Source organism: Trachymyrmex septentrionalis, unplaced genomic scaffold, assembly GCF_001594115.1.
Source record: "Trachymyrmex septentrionalis isolate Tsep2-gDNA-1 unplaced genomic scaffold, Tsep1.0 scaffold7, whole genome shotgun sequence".
In the NCBI taxonomy this organism is placed as follows: Eukaryota; Metazoa; Arthropoda; class Insecta; order Hymenoptera; family Formicidae; genus Trachymyrmex; species Trachymyrmex septentrionalis.
Genome location: NW_017305884.1, coordinates 4,053,551 through 4,067,116, shown reverse-complemented (window position 1 = coordinate 4,067,116; position 13,566 = coordinate 4,053,551). Strand labels below are relative to the sequence as shown.

At 29.4% G+C, this 13,566-nt stretch overlaps 1 protein-coding gene across 1 annotated transcript; it reads right to left on the bottom strand.

Annotated features, from left to right (window-relative positions):
* Positions 1-965: 965 nt before the first annotated feature.
* On the bottom strand, positions 966-13,455 carry LOC108753459 (aminopeptidase N-like). The gene is made up of 15 exons (XM_018495032.1): positions 13,219-13,455; positions 10,050-10,419; positions 7,771-8,069; positions 7,190-7,348; positions 6,464-6,763; positions 5,069-5,252; positions 4,733-4,889; positions 4,583-4,664; positions 4,211-4,394; positions 3,753-3,960; positions 3,316-3,593; positions 2,968-3,167; positions 2,465-2,776; positions 2,140-2,221; positions 966-1,894 (listed from the first exon to the last, which is right to left on the bottom strand). Exons 2-15 carry the CDS (start codon positions 10,404-10,406, stop codon positions 1,745-1,747), a joined length of 2,952 nt encoding a protein of 983 aa, XP_018350534.1. The 5' UTR covers positions 10,407-10,419; positions 13,219-13,455; the 3' UTR covers positions 966-1,744.
* Positions 13,456-13,566: the final 111 nt, after the last annotated feature.

Sequence of the window (13,566 nt, the reverse complement as noted above, 5' to 3'; positions counted from 1 at the left end):
ACGTATTTTTCTATGATCTATGTTCTTTAATGTAATAATTTGCTTCCTTTTAACTAAAAACAACGAATTCTTTTTTTATGCAACGCTTTGGCATTACTTAATGCAAAAAGCTGTACTTTTAATCAATCTTTAACAATAAATGAGTAAAATAATATAGTAAAATATTAAAAAATACAAAAATAATATAAATATGAGTAAAATATAAATGAAATATAAATAATAATGTAATATTCGTTTATTACAAGAAATTGAATTTATATTCTAACCTAATTTTTACTTTTTATTACATTCACATTTATCTCAATTTAATAAAATTATCAAAATACATCAATTTTTAAACAATACTTACAAAATCATTTAATATAACGTTTATACTTACCGTAAAGTAGGATTATGATATAAATAATGATACACACTGCTTTATATCAACAATAACAGATTAAATAGCTATATTGATTTTATTGTAGCTATTCAAATTAATAGGTGTAATTAAAAAATCATTCTTCCTTCACACTAACTTAGTTTAAAAAGTTTATTTCAAAGTTTTAAAGTTTGAAAATTAATATTAAAAAAGCATATCTTTGTTCCTCTATTAATAAAGAATAAAATAGGTATACGACATAGTTTATAAACAATCTATATGATTTTATTGTATCTATAGGATGTATATCAATATTTTTAAAATAAAGCAGTATTATATTTTCTAAATTTCTGGTGTTATAAAATATAGACTGTCACATAATAGCCGCACTGCAAATCTTTAATGAATAATTAAATCTTATCGCATTGTCAGCAATTAGTTATATAATGGATATTCACGAATATTTGTTTTATACATATTAAGAATAGAGAATTCTTTAGTATTCTAAGTACATGTGAAGCATTGACTTATGCTATAGACAATATTTAAATGTTAAACAAAAAACTTTTGTATGTATAATATATTTGCCACATTATACATTATAAATATCTTTATTGTCTTTATTGATGAGCGATTAAAAATACCTATTTTCAACATGTGTGTGTATTATATTAAATGTTTTATAACGCGGTTGTTGAAAATTCGACTCCTAGTAATTATACATGAGTATTTATCAATCATTACTTACTAATTATTTTGATCTAATAGACAATTATCTATAATGGTATAACTATAAACTGATTTCCAGCAATATTTAATTTACCAAGAAAACATACAACTTTAGAACTGACAATAAGAATTTTGCGACAAGTCGCTATCGCCAATAATATTCGTTTACTTCGAACATAAATTCTCTTTCCTGCTCCTTTGGTATCTAATGAATTCATAGTAAAGTTCTTCAGACTTAGACTAATATGCGCAACAATTGCAATCGGAAATCTATTATAAAAGGATTAATAACGTTACACTTTTTCCATATTTAAAATATACTCCATAATCTCTAGCGGAATAATCAAAAATGTGAACACGGAACGCTGTGAGCGTCATATTTCGCTCTATATTATAAATATCGCATTAATTATGCTGGCTGTATATTTACAAATACATACAAAAACACATAATACTCTTGTACGATTCAACGATAAACTATTTTGCAATTTCCTCATACCCCATTTATAGTTTAGTGCCCCCTTTATCGTGTAAAGATTTTTTTCGCGCTTCACTTTCACGCTACGATGAATTTGACGAAAAATCAAACAACCCATCTATGTTGCACTCACGATTCGACATCATGAGAGAGATTCGAATAATTTTCAATATCGATTATGCGGTGTTCCTTTGCAACCAATCGCGAATTGTCGCATGATAGTTATCGAGCCATCGTATGTTGGACTCCGCTCGTTCTACCGCTTGCTGTATGGTTCGCGTTGCAGTACCAAGTTCATCCAAGTGCTCCTTTGCAAACTCTACCAACTGAAAAAAATAACATGAAAAGAGTGAATACATTACAGAATTATGTTTCTGAAAAAGAAACACGACATTCTTATGAAAATTATGTATGTTCATCCATTTTATCGAGTATATATTAAATTTAAGAAAATAATTATATTAACATTTGCGCGTCTCATTTTTTTTCACTAAAATTATTTTTAAGCTAGTTTTGGATCATTTCCAAAATATATTCACGTTATCACTCCTCAACTTACAAGAAGACTTACGTCTTTCATTTCGTATCTTGTACTTATTCCTCTTGTCGCTGACTTAACGATAGTATTAACAGTTGATAACGACGTTCCAAAACTGGAAATAATAACATTTTATCATATCAAACTTTCACAAATAAAATATAATTTAATCCAAGACGAAAACTCAGCAATAAAAATCATAATCAATAATACAAATCTTTACTATTTCTCAATTATTGATTGAAATTTTTAATTAATAATGTTCCCTATGTGTATAAATAAAACTTCCTGTTATAGAAATATACAAATACAGAATATACAAACTTATGAATATAAAAATGAAAGATTGACAACTTACTATTCCCTAAGGTGCGTCCATTTGTTTCTGAAGTAATCAAATGTGAGCGGTTGCCCGACAATGTTATTGGCAACTGATCCGAAAACTCGGGTAGCATCCTGTTTTCTAATTCCCGAATTTTCCGTCACAGCCCAATCTAAATATCGATTCAACAGCCATATCTCTCTTGTACAAGCTAACGCCTGCAAAAGCAGATCCTTCTCCGATCCTACATTGGTCGCTAGATATCGCTGCCAAGCGAATTCCCATTCGCTTTGTCCACCCACTCGAATGGCCGTACAATAAACTACGCGTCTCAAATTCGGCGAAATCCTAAATACAAAATTTATAATAGTTAAGATATACATAAATGGCTTTATTAATTCTCTAAAGGTAACAACAAATTTAGAACATAAAGATTAATATGTCTTAAATATGCATCTTGATTATTGTAACCATCTTATGTATCAAAGAATGCAATAGTGTAGCATAAATAATCTAGTCTTGAATGATATGATATTTACGGATTGTTAATGTCCGGATTAGGAGTGTTGCGCCAATTCTTAAATTGTTGTACGGCATTCATAATGCAATCCTCATGATTAAAATTACACGCCCAATTTAAAACGTCAATTCGAGTGAAGACTGTCAGTTGAGGATCTCCCACTTTGTCAATGAAGCCGACTTGCTTATACACATTGTCGAGCAATTTTAATATGTACAACTAAAAAATATTGAAAATTAAAATAATAAAGTTATTTATATTTTATGTTAACATCATGGTACATCTAATATATAATTATTAATATTTCTTTCTACAATCTCTATTCAATATCTATCTATCATTAATATTGCAATTTGATAATACATACCCTGAATTTATCATAACCTTGTGTCTTAATTAACATATCATTAAGATAATCCATGGCATTGAAAGCTGCATTCCAAGGCAAATACTCGATTTCGTGGGCTAAGTAAGATGTAACGTCGAAAGCGATAGTGTAGTCGAGTTTGCCAGCTCTAGCTAAATTAAGAGCGTCATCAATCAACTGCGCTCGATTAATCGTCGAGATATCTTTGAAATTTTCCTTATTCAATTGTTTAATTATCATCTGCCAGTTTGCTCTATCATAAGTCACTCTATAGTATCCTGTTTTATAAATATAATATTGTATAAATATAATATTATCTAAATTATATTTATATTTTTATAACACACATCGGAAATCTATTATAAAGATATTTTATTTTTATCACAGAGAAATATATTTCTTTCATCGTGGATATTTTATCAGATATATATAATTACCAGTTTCTTGAATGTTGAAAAGTATCCACTCAGATGGGCTTACATTCAAATCGTTAAGGACGATCGAGCGTTCCGCTTTCATCCATTTTGTAGGTTGAGTGTTATTGAAGTTTAATTGCTTCTCGCTCGTATAAGTGATAGGTACCCACCATAATGGTTCCGCTTTAGATGTGACCGTCGTGCCGCTATTACGAAGCAGAAAGCGTTCCTATGAGAAATAGTTAATGCGTATAAGACAATTATAGTCGCTTAAAGCATAAGTAATTCGTTAATCAAATAATTATCTGCTATAATATAATATTATATATATAATATTTTATCATTTTTTTAAATATCTGTGTGTAACAGATAGAAAATGATTTGTACGAACCAACACACTAACTTTTACTTGTTAACTTTTTATTTATAATAACTCACATTTTATTCAATTATTATTTTGTTTATAATTGTTGGCATACCTGTGTCAGTGTAATACTACCGTTGTCGTAATTTCGTGTGACAGTAATTAAAGGAAACCCGGTTTGCAGAGTCCAAGTATCCATTATTTCTTTAACGGATACACTTGAATCAAGTACTTTGTCTTTGTAAGCTTGTTTGGTCAAAGCGGACCACAAATCATTTTGTTCGGCACTTTGATAGGCTCTGTTGAATATACAGAAAGACAATTAATTATTTTTGCATTATATTAAAATTTATTTAAAAATATTTATTTATAGTTATAATTACGTAAATATGTTAATCATTATTGATTCTAAATTACTTTATATATAATTGAGCAGATTATATAATTGAGAAGTTTAAGATATATCAATTAATTACTCTTTACTTACTTTCCGTTTAAATAATTACTTAGACCCTTCTTGAAAACTTCTGTCGTGAGGAAATGATCCATCATTCTTATTATGGAAGCACCTGAATAATTTTAACATAGATAATTACATTAATTTCATTTAAAATAACTCACGTAAATCGACAAGTACCTTTTCCATAAGAAATCTTATCGAAGATTTCACTGATTTCATCTGGATGACCGACTTCAATGGATATAGGATGGGAAGATTCCAAAGCGTCTAAACCAAAAACATTTTGAAGATCGTGAACAACAAATTGTTCAAGGGCTTTCCACGTCGGTTCTACCTGTATGTTTTAATGTAAAAAAATTTATATTATAATATAAAGTATATTTAAACATTCAAGGCATTTAACTTTTTCTACATCAAATTTTTTATCGTCAATTTACCAATGAAATGTTATACTGTAATAGTAATTTTAATATTACATACGATATGTAATTCTGTATTGATTAAAAGGCTTACCGCGTCCATGCCAATGTACTCCATATAACTGGCGAAACCCTCATTCAACCAAAGATCCGTCCACCAACTTGGAGTCACTAAGTTTCCAAACCACTGATGCGCGAGCTCATGAGATACCACGACGGCTACCCGTTGCTTGCTACCACTGGTCGAGATGCCTTCTTGATACAACATCGCTGTCTCTCTAAATTGATGTAACAGCAAATTAATTATTTCCATTTCTTATACAATCATTAGTATGTATCTTTCGCGTATATATCAACTGATGTTACTTATAATGATATACAAATATCAATTATCTCAAAGAAGTTTTATAAATTTTGACCAAATATAATACCATACTTTTGATTTTTTTTTTGCAAATAAAAATTTATTTGTGTATAAATTATATAAATTCCTTCTCTAAACTTAGTTTAAATCCATAGCAAGTATGATAAAATATATTCAATAAAAGTTTTATATTCAATAAATGTTTAAATTAATCATGAGTGAAGGTATATATATTAGTGGTTTTTGTGTATTATGATAAATTTATTTGCAAAGAAACAACTGTCCCACTAATTTTATTAAATAAATTAAAAAGTAGAAGTATAAGAAAAATGTTGTTGAATTTTTTTATTACAGTTTTTTATTACGGCTTCTAAATAATTTTAATTAAAAATTTGTCGATGTAAAAAACTCCAGATAAAACTAGCGAACTTGGTAGTGACACAAACATGTACGTGACGTTCACGCATCACACGATTTTCGTTTAATATTTTTATGCCCTTGGTCGCGATGCCACCGTGTTGTTATTAAAATAAAAATCAAATAACAATAAAGATAAAAATTTTACTACTAAGTAGATATGTTTACACAGTCAAGAAAATTATATACTATATACTTCTTTAAAAAAAATCATTATTCATTAATCATATATTATCTTCTCAAGTATCAAATATCAAATATAAATATTATATCTAAAAATATATTATAAATTTTAAAATAAGCACTGCGCGTTTAGTAAAGTAACAATTTAAATTACTTTTATCTACCTGATAATATACAAATTATCCTGATAATACACAAATTAGAAGTGAGTGGGAGAAATGAGGACAGAGTAAATGTGATACTGCAGTGTGTTCAAGTAGTGATGACTTATTATTTCTCGCATCCAACGATAGTCGGATATATTCCTAATCTCACACTAATAATCAGAATGCACATGTTATTTAAGGTATAATTACATACGTATAAAATACATATCTATATACATGTAATGTTTATGTAGATGAATAATTGAATAGTGTGAAACATATTTATAATATTGCAAAATGGAATCGATAATGTTCTTTTATTTAATGCAGTAATAAAACAAATATAATTATTAATCCTCACTAAGTACATGATATTTACCTGTATGTTATCAATCCCCAGTTCTCCATGGCGCCGGCGGAGAAGTCAGGTAACGCGACCATATTCATCTTCGGCAAAGGGAATTTGATCTTGAAGTAGTCCTCGTAGAATTTAAGTATTTTCGGTCCAATATTCAAGCTATATTGTGATTGATTAATAGCATCGTGGCGCGCCCAAACTCTAAAGTTACCATCTTCCGATGTCTTTGCATCAAAGTCAGAAACTATGAAGGCCACCAAGTACGTAGACATCGGTACCGAACGATCGTAACAATCCCATACGTATGAGTCTAAACCGGACCTGATTATTAAAAGATAAAAAAGAAAGCTTTTTAAAATTGCACAATATTTTTTAAAATAAATTCTGAAGTAGAATTTTTAAGAAAAATCCATGTTAAATATATTTTAAATTATTTTTCATTATTTTTTATTGTTATTTAGAAGTAAAAACAATATTTTTTTTAATTTGTGAACTTTGTCAATGCTAAAATATGATATATATTGAATTTTTTATATATATCACAAAATACTTAGATAATTATTGCTAACAATATCACTTTAATTAAATTAAATTTCACGCGTTTCAAATATTTTGCGCTGAACAAAAATTAAAGTTATAAAAAGAAATACAGTTAAATCACAAATTTTAATCACGAAAATTCTTCAGAGAAAATACGAATCAGATTTACAAATTGCCAACGCAAATGTATAATATATAATTACTCACACTGGTATTGGTTCCCCTTTTCTAGGCATATTTGAAATAGATGTCATGTTCTTAGGACGCGCTATGTTGATTTGGAACTTGGCTTTCAAAGCCGGTTCATCGAAACATGGGAAAGCACGGCGCGCATCCGTTGGTTGAAACTGAGTCGTAGCAATCCATCTATAATGCAGAAAGCAGATACCTTTGGCAAACAGTCGACAGGAGTCCTTGTTTAAGCCTGTACGTAAGCCAAACATGCGACCGTAGCAAGACTATACAAAGGATAATCATTCGCTCTACTCTCTAATCAAAACACTTTGTGATGATAAAACCAAGTACGACAAAGTTAGAAATCAAAGGATTTAATAAAATAATTGTCTTTTTTGCCTCTTGCTTTTTTATCTAATATTAATGTTTTGTAAATTAAAGTTTCTTTTTTTTTTTTAGATTTTAGATTAACAAATTTAGCAATAAATAAAGTAGATTTCTATTAGAATGAGTTTAGATTAAATAGTATAGTACATTTAATTAAATCAATTAAAGCACGAAAGAATAAGTTTCAATTTATACAGGCTACAAAGTTTCATTGCGACATCATTTACCTCGTCTGATTGCCGACCGTATACGAACTCCTGTAGAAACCTTGCAGATAGTCGTTCAGATGACCAATGAACTTGAGATGCACGACGTATTGCTTGCCTTTCTTCAACGTGTCCGATGTTCTAATCACGTGAAATTGCCTGTCGGTGTCGTTTCTCTGCTCTACGATCCCTATTAGTTTGGTCTTGTTGCTCTTAATCGAGTACTCTCTGACAGTCGTAAAATCCTCATCAATGTTCATATCGACAGCGTGCAACGTAACATTGTTCGTATCCTGTGTCACGTTTATTAAAATTTTTACCTAAACAAATCATTAATATTTCTGTATTAATAAAGCAACCTTTATAATAGTAATATTATGTTAATATTATGCTTAATTTAATTTCAAGTACCACTTTAATAATCTATTTTTAATTATGTATGAAATGCTCATATGTTCTAATTATCTTATAATGCTCGAATTGTCTTATAATACTCTTAGTTTAAAATTGTATATAGAATCCTCTAAAAATATAAAATTTTATTAAATTTAATTACCACGACCTTAGCATACTCTTTAGTCTATGAAATGCTCACAATTATAATTCATATTAGAGACCGACAAGAATAAATCAATTAAGAGAAATAAACTTATTTTTAATCAAAATGGATCTTAGTGAATATTTCAGAGTGAATTTACATTCTGCAAATCCAATTTTGCAAATCGAGCACCGAAAATAAGTTTATTTCTCTTAATTGATTTATTCTCGTCGGTCTAATACGAAATATAACTGTTTGCACACGTCTTGAAAAACGATGTTTCTCTCATTAGTTACTGGTTATTGCGACAAATATTGCCATCGATAAATAAAGCCTCGGTGGTCGAATGAGGACGCTTGGAATGCGAGAGATCCAAATTCGAATCCTGGCTGAAGCAATATTTTTCGCAATAAATTAAATTATTTACAGTTCTTAAAATGTTTAAATTGGCATCAAATTAATATCCTTCTAAAATGATTATTAGCATCAAAATTATTGTTTATTAATTTAATATATAATAACGCAATTATACTTTAGTTCCGTTTATGATTGTGTTTCAAAATCGAAAAAGATTTTGGCGCGCGGTTTGCAGAATTGGATATATAAAATAATATGATAAATTTATTCATGCTTAAATTATTTAATGGAGATTTATTTTGATCGAAAATACATTTATTTCTCTACAAGATATTTATTTAAATGTCCTCTTTGTATAGCAATTTGAACAATCTTTGTAAGTCAGAACAAATAGAATTCGTAAGAAAGCAAAAGAATGAAAACAAAACTTGGCAAAGAGTTAAGATCAAAACGCACGTGATCTACCAAAGCCTATTTCTCATGAATCCCACATATGAAAGTGAACGGTTGCGTCAATCGCTAGGCGCGTCTCTCTTCGTAACAGTACGACAGTAACAGCTTACGTATAGAATTGCGAATTAAGTACATAAAAAAAATTATACTTTTAATTCTCAATAGAAAGCAGGCATTCATAACGTAGTCAAACCGGTTTATTTGCCAATAATTTGAAATTGTGAAAGTCTTAATATGTCAAAAAAAGAAAAATATATTTCGATAAATAATTAATAACACTTCACATTAAATACAACAATTAATCGACAAACGTAAAATATTGTTAATGTATTTCTAAATAAATGTCTAAATGATAAAACAACAAATTAAAATCATATCATAATAAATTATAATAAAATAATATATAATAACAAGTGAAAGTCATAAATCAAAATAAGTAATAAAATAACAATAAAATAATTTATAACAAGAAAATATATTCTTTTATAAAAAAAATTATGCACAAGTCTAGATGTTCATATTGTTTCCTCGATAACGATGATAAATATAGTTTCCGAAAGCGCGTAGAACCTTTCTTGTAAGTTTTATCGAAAGAAATTTAAATAGTCATGGCATTTTACCGTATCTATCACCGTTTCCGAATTTTAATGACCTTTTTATTTAAACTTGTATGTAATGTTTTTATGTTACAGAATGTGTTAATCTGCAAATTCTAGAAAAAGTTATATTTAAATAAGACCCGATAAAGTAACAAGTGTAAAACAGTTGTTGAGCAGCTGCATGTAGTTTAAAATTATTGCTCTCTTGAGAAAAAAAATTAAAAAATATAATAGAATACGATTACCAATAAAATTCGTTTATAGATAGAATTTTTTTTATTTGTTACAAAATATATTATTGTATTATACATAATAACAATATTATACATAAATGTAACAAAATAAAGTATTACCTCGCCGTGGAAGGTGAAGTTGCCCTCCCATATAAAAGGTATCAGCCATAATTCGTACATATCAGGCACGATAGCCTTTGGTAATCTGACATCTATTTTCTTCTTTGTTGGCGTCATCGAAAAACTCCTTCCTGTCGACAAGAGCGAATCGCCAACAGAGTCCATGCATGGCTGAACGTGTTTTTCCTCGAGACAAGGTGCAAAGTGGTACACCAACAAACCAGTGACGACCAAGCTGATTAGAAAAAATGCGCCCAGGAGGAAGGCGTTACATCGGGAAATCGCGCAACCTTTTTTGCGCCCGAATGTAGTTGTGTGTGCGTCCATCATCGCTAGAACCTCACGAGACTGAGTCATATCATGCGTGAGCCTGAAAAAAAGCATACATGCTCACTTTTTAATTTCATCTTTTTTAATTTATGCTAAATTATAGTTTATAAATGAATTAATATTATTTTTCTTTATTCTCTTTACGTCATTAATTTATTTGATTCTTACTTAATTTTATCATATTTTTATATTTATTGTTATATACCTGCATTAATAATTTTAATAAGTTCTATATATAATGCAATTATACTACCAATTCTCACTATGACTTTTTAAAATCTTTACTTTTGTAATTTTATTTTGTAATATTATGATATTGTTTTTTATTGCCAGACTCAAATTGAAAGGTCTAATAATAATTTTTTTCAAAATCGTAAGAGAGAATCGCCTTCGAATTCGTAATAATTTATATTATTAAAATAAAAACTGTGTCGTTTTCGCGAAATGTAAAATATGTATATAAAATTGACGAGATTAATGAGATTTTGTTATGCAGAATTACAAATATGAAGTATAGCGTCATCATAATTACTATCACAGAAGGTCACGCGCTTTAATTGTTGATTATATAAGTAGTATGTGTATGTAAAAATGTAAGTATTGAAGTCTAAAAATGATAGTAACATGGAAATTCTCAGTCACTTTAAATCTATTATATATACATATACAGATCTACACTTGTATGTCTGTTATTTTCTGTGTCTGCAAATGTAGGAAATATTCCTACATTTGTAGATATGTATGAAGTGAAAAATAAAAAAGTAATGAAAAGAAAAGTACTTGAATACATTTAGAATCTTTAACAATAAAGTAACATGCAAAAGTTGGTCAAAATATTTGTAAAAATAAAGCAGTACATCTCACGATTACTGTTAAAGCGATATGCCTAATCATACTTTTTGCTTGACAAAAGGCAACATATATTTAATTAAATTTTAACTACTTTTTTACCTGTTTCTTTAAAATGTATAATATAATTTTTAACTACAAAAAAACATTTACATAAAATGTTACACAAATATGTTTCAATATTTTTCTTGCATTACGTAAGAATAAGTATAAATTTTTATTAATTACATATATAAATTCATTACATATATATCCATTTTACTTTATATATAAAAATTAGATAAATGTTTAAAAACATTTATAAGATAGATACAAGAAAAATAAAATCTCAGCTTTGAAGACTCTTAACATTTTAGATAGATACTCTATACAAATATACATGCATATAATCGTTTGAATCTTGCACAATTGTGCAGTATTTCTAGTTCCTGGCAAAACTATCAGTCAAACACGTTGAAAACAAGAATGACAATTTTAATAAGATCTTTATATCGGAAGCTTTTTATCTTGCGTAAACCGGGTGAAGGCAACCGATCATTGAAAGTAATTTCACGTTCCAAACGGTTCGAGTGAACGTGTCAAGGAAACGCGAATGCCATGCTTGAATTAATGTAAGGTTCTTGCACCGACGAACTGTCGTAAAATAATCTTACAACATAATCCTACGTGCACTAATCGCATGTAATTTGAATTAAATATGATTTTTATTAATTAGCCATATATGTTACTTATACGGCGAATTAGCCGTACAGATGAATTAAAATTGGCACAATTATTTTATAAAAATGTTTGATAAAATTCATGCTAAGTAAAAGAAATATATCGTATCGTACAATATTGCATAAAATTTAATTATTTAAACAATATTGACGTATTTATTTTAATTACGCGAGATAAATTATATATTTTTACGTGTGCTGTCTAAATTGTATGTATTTATTAAATGAATAAACACTGCTCTGAAAGCACAGCAAATATTTAACATCATAAATCAAATGCGTGTGTGTCCAAGCAGAATAAAAGTTATCATGACATGATATCAATATAGATTCAAAATATAGATTCAAAATAATTTTAAAGAGTCACTTTTATAGTCATTTGTCATTCTGATATTATCATTGTTCTACTTGGACACGTGTGTTTTCCATTTACATTTTGTCGGTGAATTATCATACTTGTTGCACCTGTATATTTCCGTAAACGTTTGCGAAGCAATCAGCTGCGTCGATTTCACGTCGCAAACAAGTTGTGAGGTATATTTCAGGAGTCTGCGATGGCATTGCAGTCTCCTTCGACACAATGTCGCATCATGCCCACACCTCGTGCTGCTAATAATAAGATTTATCTATCGCGTTTATACTCTTAGGACAGGAAAGTTGATTGCAGATTTCCTGGACACTCAGGTCCCACTATTACCGCGGATTACAAAAGACTCTTGCATAAGAAAACGACTTTTTATCGTTTCTCTGGCTATTCACATCCTCTCATTACGATGCACCATTACTCAAGGTTATTCAAGGTTATTTAAAAGGTATTTTAAAAGATATTATGTGTTCATATTCATATTCAAAGAACACCTTTTTTTACCTTTTTAAAAAATATACGAAAATTTAGTAACCACACACATGGAATAAATCTAATATATTATTTAATTCTTACACTTAATTTTTTTTTTATAGAATAGAATAATTTTGATATTTTTAATAAAAATGATAAAAATGACACCTGAGGTCAAATCGGCATCAGAATATAGAAAATACTAGCTATAGTCTCATGTCTGGATACAATGATTTTTATATTTTGGCGCAAATAATGACGTTACAAATACACACAATTCTAATAATATCGAGATTATCATGAAATCATTATGTGTACGTCAACGCAAACTAAGAGACAAGTTCTAAGTTTTCGGACATTGTACACCGCGCGCCGGTAAAGCCGATCAGTATTATGAACTTTGTTTTCTCTTGAAACCGAACGCTGAACTCACACGATAGGTATCTCTCGAACTCGTGGCTATTTGGTCTTCTATTCCACGTCACTTTGTACCATCGAACACCGATCGGAAAACAGGATTACCATCGGCAACGAAAGCGCTCCGCTCCGCTCGATGGTTCGCGCGCAACTGCCAAGGAACAGGGCGCAATACAGCTTCGTCGCTTCCTCTCCTGGTCATCCAGGTTTCCTGATCATTGCCGCGAACGTTGTATCAACCAGCACGTAGTGTTCTTCCACCTGCCAAATGGATCACGTATATGTCGCCTTCCAAATCGCAGAATACCGTACGAGCGGTGTCCGGTTTGTCGCAACGACGATCATAATGATCAAAGGGAAGGCA